At 41.6% G+C, this 7,531-nt stretch overlaps 1 protein-coding gene across 1 annotated transcript; it reads left to right on the top strand.

The window, feature by feature from the left end:
* Positions 1-1,516: 1,516 nt before the first annotated feature.
* LOC117625587 lies at positions 1,517-2,071 on the top strand. Its single transcript, XM_034357125.1, has one exon. It carries the CDS (start codon positions 1,517-1,519, stop codon positions 2,069-2,071), a length of 555 nt encoding a protein of 184 aa, XP_034213016.1.
* The last annotated feature ends 5,460 nt before the right edge of the window (positions 2,072-7,531 follow it).

Genomic DNA, 7,531 nt, shown 5'->3' with positions numbered 1-7,531 from the left:
GGGAGAAACTCATGAAGGAATCTGTGAAGCTCACCAAGGAGGAAGAAAAATGTGCTACATAATTAGAAGGTATGGCTACTTCTGGCCAAGCCATGGCCGTTCAGAGGATGGGCAATGGATCTCATTGGTAAGATTTATCCAGCCAGTAGCAAACAACACTGTTTTATCATTGTAGCTACAGACTATTTCACCAAATGGGTGGAAGCCAAGCCTGTTAAGTCCACAACATCTCAAGAAATCATCACTTTCATAGAAGAGCAGGTTATACAATGGTTTGGCATTCCAGAATCAATCACAACTGACAGGGGATCTTCTTTCATATCTAGAGAGATAGTAGATATGGCAGAAGCATTCAAATTCAAGCTGCTTCAATCCACTCCTTATTATGCCCAAGCCAATGGGCAGGCAGAATCAGGTAACAAGGTGATCATCAACATTATCAGAAAAATGCTTGAGAAAAATCCAAAACAGTGGCATGAGAAGTTGTCAGAAACTCTGTTGGCATATAAAACTTCAAAAAGAGAGGCAACTGGCATGACCCTCTATGCTCTGACCTACGGCCATGATGTAATTCTGCCTATGGAGATAGTAGTCCAGTCTCTTAGAATTGCACATCAACACAATCTGGTTGGAGAAGACTACTCTCAAGCCATGCTGCTAGAACTGGTCTTAAAACAATTGTCTGACGACTACAAGGTGAATAGCCAAGCTTTGCTTGGGTATCATGCCTTGGCCAGCAGGTTGATGGATGATTTTGATGATGTGAGACTCGCCCACCTACTGAGGGAACATAACTCTCAAGCCAACACTATGGCCCAATTAGCATCCCGAGTGCAAATCTCCGAAGGGATTTCTAAGGAGCTTTTTTAGAGTAGGGAAATGATATCTTCCCTCTGTCTGTGAAAGAGAAACCTTGGCGGAAGTCATGGTGTTAAGCATAGCACCGAAGGATTGGAGGCACGACATCTTGCAATATATGAAAACCACAAATGGGTCACATACCCAACAAGTTCGACGAAGGTTCCAATATTATGTGATAAGGGATGAGGTATTGTTCTGCATAGGCTCCGACGATTTGCTCATGAAGTGTCTGGGTAAAAAGGAACAACTTGTAGCAATGACTGAGGTCCACGAAGGGATATGCGGTGCCTATCAAGCTGGCATCAAGATGAGGTAGCTTTTAAGGCAGCACGGTTATTATTGGCCGACCATCCTCAAAGATTGCATTGACTATGCTAAAGGTTGCAAAGATTGTCAAAAGCATGGGCCGATCCAACATGTCCCAGTCGGACCAATGAATCCCATTGTCAAGGCTTGGCCTTTCAATGGTTGGGCAATGGATGTGATTGGCCAAATCCACCTAAAGTCATCCAAGGGCCATAAGTACATATTGGTGGCCACCAATTTTTTCACAAAGTGGGTGGAGGCCGTCCCACTCAAGTAGGTTACCCAGTTCCAGGTGATAGAATTTATTGAGAAGAACATCATCCACTGATTTGGCTTGCTCGAGTCCGTCATGACCGACCGAGGAACAACTTTCAAGGGAGAGGTTGTTCAAGCCGCCGTGAGGAATTGGGGAATTAGGATGGTTCAATCCACCCCATACAATCCCCAATCGAATGGCCAAGCAGAGGCTAGTAATAAAATGATAAAAGGGATTTTGGAAAAAATGATCGATCATAATCCCAAGGAATGGCACTCTCTTCTCTGCAACTCTCTATGTGAGTATAGAACCTCGAAGAGGTCTGCCATGCGAACAACGCCACTCGCCCTCATCTACGGCCATGATGCCGTCTTACCACTTGAGATTTCGATCAAATCTCTAAGGGTAGTTCGCCATGCCGAATGGAGTAAGGACGAATATGAGCAAGCCATGACACAAGAGTTAGATGACCTCGACGAGGTTAGATTGGGCGCTATAGATAGATTGAAGGCCCAAAAAGAGGCCGTGGCTCAAGCATACAACAAGAGAACCAAAGGCAAGAGTTTTGGGGTTGGAGATTTGGTATGGAAAACCATTCTTCCGGTGGGATCAAAGGATCCAAAATTCAGCAAGTGGTCCCCAACTTAGGAAGGCCCATTTCTTGTCCACCAAGTCTTAGGGAAGGGGGCGTAAAAGTTGAGCGACCAAAATGGCCAGGTCTATGATTCGCCAATCAATGGTCGATTTTTGAAAAAATATTACCCAATGATTTGGGAAATGGCAGAGAAATAGCCTGCCGCAAAGAAATATCATCGTAATAAATAATAATTTTTATTAGAGGAATGGGCATCATAAAAGGATCTCTTCCAAAAGATACCATGTGTATATAGGTGAGCAAAAGTTTACTACAAAATAGGGCCAAGCAATGGCCTAAGCATCCACCAAAGGTTCAATAATTAAGCTAGTTCTACCACATATGGTGACCAAATAAAAAGAAACTACCTAAGTACAAAATGGGCTAACCAGTGGCCCAGTATGAACCTACGCATCAGGGAATAAGGTGCGGAGGGCAGTCCTAAAGCTCTCCATCGCGATATCTCTGACAAAAGCATCAACTTCCTCTCCTGGTACACTCCTAATGTTGCCGCATCCTGTTGAAGTTGGGCCTCAAGAGGCCGTTTGCTCTGAACAATCTCAGAGACTTTGGCAACAATGGCCTCCTTCCTCTCTTGAAGCTGCTCATCGATATCCGTGGTCCCCTGTTGCATCTAGTAGGCAATCTCGATCTCCTTCCTCATGGTTGTACTACATGAGGTAATTCGCTGCTCCAGGTCTTGGCCTATCCTTTGCTCTTCCAGAAGAGAACGGCGACGGGGGGCAAACTTCTCTACCTAACCAAAGAGATAGGTGATCATAGCTGCCGAGCATGGATTTGGGAAAATCAAGAGCTGGCCAAAGTGTCAATGGCGGCCTTGATCTCTCATCTTTGTCCTCCAAGGACATGAGGTCTCTATCTCTGTATGACCGAAGTAGGGCTTTAGCCCTGGAATTTGTTCGGGCCCCGGTCGTGGTGGAAGAAGTGACTAGGCGAGTGGAAGCCTCCACCGAGGATATAGATGCATCCAACTTATCTAGAAAGCAGGAAAATAATGGGCTGCAAGAAAAATAATGGGCATTATAATTTTTCTGTTCAAGCAGGAAAAGTAAATTGCATATAAATACATATATATTTCATTTTTCATACCTGATTAGGGAATGGTAGAGGGGCTTCTTCATGAGGGACCATGGCCAAGCATCTTCCATCTTCCACCGATGAACTCATGATAGTCTCGGCGGGAACAAGAGATGAGGACACTCCAACCTGACAAAAGGGCATAAAGTTATAATAATGGCCCATATATTAAATAAATAAATTAAAAATGTTAATTAAAAAAATATATTTCTCTTGCCCTCTCCTCGCCGGCGCTGTCACTTTTGTTCAACAATTTCTTTGACCGACAATGGTTGAAGATTGGCGATAGTGGTTGGTCAGATTGGCGTTGACACATTTGGACATACGATGGGGCTGCTATATCTGCAACCACCCCACCATCTCTCTCTCTCTCTCTCTCTCTCTCTCTCAGGAGAATACTACAACCAAATCCAAAGCTGGGGTCTGGATTTTGGGTGAGGTCTGATGTAACTCCTAGTTTGTAAGGAGGTGCCGATGGAGTTACTCAGAACAAAACTTTTTATGCAGGCTTTTCTTCTCAGTTTTTTTTTTTGGTTGGTGTTCTATGCGTATCTCATGAATGTATTGTCATTTATTTTTGGTGAAGGTATTTGATGGACATATTTTATATTATATATTTAACCTCATTCTTAGTATATTTTGGTTAATATTTTGGAAGAATTTTGATACTTTGAATTATATTTCCAATATAGGACTTTCGACTCTCTCTGGAGCAAAACATAATCAAATTGAGGAATTTTGGAGTAATTCCAGTTGGAGGACGTTCTTGAGTCACTTAACTTGATCGTATCAAAATTTCAGATTTTTCTTCCAAGCGGTTATTTTCTGGCAATAAAATAAAGGAGCAGTGCGTGGTGCTGGAATGGTGACGTGTTGGGCTTTTATTGCGTTTTTAGAGCCCAAGATGACCTCCGATGGGTTCGTGGCCTTCTAGAGAAGTGTTCAGAACATTTTTATCTTTAAAACAAGCTATCTTGGGCCAGATTTGGAGGAGATTTGGGGCCAAAAACGTGGCTGGGCAGATTTTGGGCAGATTCTCCTATTCCAATTTGGACTTTATTTCCTAGTATTATTTTATTTTAATTAGTTTCCTTGTGGGGATGGAAAAGCTGTACATTGGCAGCTAGGTTTTAAGGGGTATTTAAGCTCTTTCTCACAAGGAATTTAGGACTTCTTTTTCACTTTTGAACTTTGCATTGTGGAGAGCAATTGCTAGGGTTTTGGGTTTTCACAACTTTCAGGTGTTTTCGTTCTTTTTTCTTAATGATATTTTCTTGGACAATTATGAGTATGCGAAAATTTCTTTTGCTAGTGAAGCCTTGAACCTTAGCATGAATATGTGATTTTTATTTAATTGCTATTGAGTTGCCTACTTGAATTGTTAATCACTGTTTTAAACTATCTAATTGTCTTAATGCCTGATCACCATTAGGATCTTTAGAAAAGTAATTGGATGCAATTTTGGTCGGAAGGTTCCCTGAAATTGATGCTAGCTTCTTGTGATTAATAATTGTAATTTCACTTAAGATGAACACCACGTCTTAAGGGTTGCATGGTTTTTCAAAGGGTTTTCACAAAACTTAATGAGTCTTTCATGTTCAGATTTGATCCGAACGTCCGGACGGGTTGCATGTTGGATATACGTTCTGTGTTGGAGGTTCCAAGTAGAATATACATTAGGAAAACCTAACCTTCAAAGTGGCATGTGCAAATCATAAGTAATTGGTAAAAGTTCATAGGATTGCTAGGTGATGGTGAAACCCTAGTGCTTTTATAAATTGATATTCAAAACTCTTTCCTTCAATCGTATTTGTTTTTGTTTAATATTTGTTTTTAGAATCAACCAAATTCATAATCATCTTTCTTGACCTTTTATTTTAAGTAGTTATTTGGAATTTGTTTTTACTTAAATTGCTAATTAGTCCTTGAGGAAAATGACCTTGCATGAGCATCTATACTACAATAGCCTTGTATTCTTGCAAGTATTTTATGTGATTTTAACCCTGTTTGCACAGGTACTAAAAATCCTATCAAGGTATTGCCATTTAATTTCAGCATCAATGAAATAGATCTGTTGACTATTGCTAGTGATACTTAAAGTAGAACGGAGTCACAGACTCATAGAACACAGATTACTGATTGAACCACTACAGTGGAGAAATAAGGAAACACATTTTCTCTCTTATCAAAGGCATAATTTTGAGATCCACATATCTCTCATACTTTTCAGACTGAAATGAATATAAAAATACGTTTTCTTTTTGTTTGTCTCAGCTCTTTCAGGGACAGCAAAAGGCAGGTTTCTTCTGTAAATATTTCTTCAACTCATTGAAACTCTTCTTCTCCGTAACTGTGCCCAACAACTTTGGTTTATGTTGTTGTATTAGTTGATTCATCGTATCACTTACTCTATAACTGTGCTCAATAGCCGCACTCCTCGTGCAGCTTTTTTTTTCTAGGTTTTTTGTTTTTGTTTTTGTGTATTCATGGTGAAGGGAGGGAGGAGGAGGTGGCGGACATGGGTTTGCAAATTTTCCCCTCCAATTCGTCTTCATCATATGAATTGGCACTAGATTCTTTTGGGTGGTGGCTGGCTTGGTGGGTTTTGGGAGGTGGCTGGGTGGTTCTTTGGGTGGTGACGGGAGAGTGGTGGTTGAGAGGTGGGAGAGTCGGGAGGGAGAGTGGGTTGGTTGGGTTGGAGAAGAGGGAAGAGTTTTTTTTTATTTTTTATTTATTTTTAAACAAGTACATAATTTTTTATTAATTTTTTCATCCACGTGGAAGTCCACGTCATCAAAAAAATGGGTCCCATTTTTGACACGTCAGCATTTAACAGACTCACTAACAGTTTGCCTAATGGAGGGGGCAAATTGTAGGGTTTTCGTGACGTTGAGTATGTACTGGTAAATGTCCCCAAAATCGTGTATGAACTCGTAAATGACCCATATAGGTTGGGGGTTTACTGTAGTTTGTCCTATTTTAAATAAGCGTGAAAACATTGGAGCTTACCTCAAGGGGATGTTCGGGCAGAATAGCATCGACCACCAAGGCAAGTGCTCCCGAGGTTAACATAATAACGGGCTCAAGTGTTGCACTTCCGTCGATGGGAGTAGCGGAAGGCACACCACTAGTGACGATCGCATGGTCGACCATGATGGCAGTAGACTCCACCACATCCGCCAAAAAAAGGAAGATATAAATTTTTTTTTTAACAGAAAGCTTCGAAAAACATTAAGGGAGAGTATGATTACCTGAAAATTCGGGCCACTTCGAGGCGCCTCGAGAGGGCGAGTCGAGGGAGGGTAAGAGCTTAAGGCAAAAAGAGGCTGAAATTCGACCTCAATAGCTGTCGTGTCGAACAAAGAAAGTTCAGAGCCAAAAATGACTCGCTGACATGTTCAAACATTGGAAATAAGGAATTGGGGGCAAGTGTAAAAGAAATTTTGAAAATATGAAATTTCAATGAACATGGGAATTCGGAACGTGTAGGAAGTCTTCCTCGGTCAGTGCGGCCACAAGCTCTAGGGCGTGATCCTCAGGCATGGGAATCATCTCGTATGACTCCGTGGAAACCTCCTCCGAGTGCCCAATGGTATTGACCTCGGCTGACTAAGTTTGAAAATTTAGTAAGCATAAAAGAAGAAAAGGAAAATTCAAATGGCTAAGGAGATGAGATTACCTCATCCTCGCCCACCAGAGTCATGACTTGCGCCCCAATCCCCGTCTCAAGTACGGAAGGTTGAGTTTCCAACATTTTTGGGCGTAGTGGTCCTTTAAAATTAATAAATGAAAGAATGTAGATATATAAAGCTTACAGGAGCGGCGGATGAAGTAGTGGCCTAGTGCATGGCCCCGATTGAATGAGAGGGCGAGGGATGCTCCGCCGGCCTTGGGGAACATGCAACAAATTCGGTTGAGTTAAAAAAAAAAAAAAAAAAAAGAGTGCACAACCATACCTTGGGGCGAGAGGTTTCCCAGAATTTTTATGGGCTGAAAGAATGTTTGTGAGGGCACAATATTTTCCGTGGGGGTATCTCCTAAAAAGTTAAGGGTTTAAGCTCTCAAAGGTGCCCATCAAAAAATTCAGAAAGCCGGAAGTGTAAATCTTTAGAAAGACAAAAATAATCATGGAGAGTAGCCTACCTTGGATGGGGACGTTGGGCCTCTTCTCGCCTCGCCCAGAATTAGCATCGGCGGGATTGGTGGAGCCCACTCTCTCAATAATGTTGGCGGGAAGATTTTCTTTCTCGATGATGTCGACTGTGAGATTTGAAGGGTTAGAAAAAGAAGAAAGATAGCCAAAATTATAAATAAATAAATAAATATCTTACTTCTTGCTTGAGCTTTCTTTTTCTCTTTTTCTTGTTGATAGATCA

The sequence above is a fragment of the Prunus dulcis genome, chromosome 4 (genome assembly GCF_902201215.1).
Source record: "Prunus dulcis chromosome 4, ALMONDv2, whole genome shotgun sequence".
Taxonomy (NCBI): domain Eukaryota; kingdom Viridiplantae; phylum Streptophyta; class Magnoliopsida; order Rosales; family Rosaceae; genus Prunus; species Prunus dulcis.
This window is presented reverse-complemented; position numbering and strand designations above follow the sequence as displayed.

Coding starts and splice junctions, on each gene's coding strand:
- LOC117625587 (XM_034357125.1), top strand. CDS start 1,517: ATGACCGACCGAGGAACAACTTTCAAGGGAGAGGTTGTTCAAGCCGCC.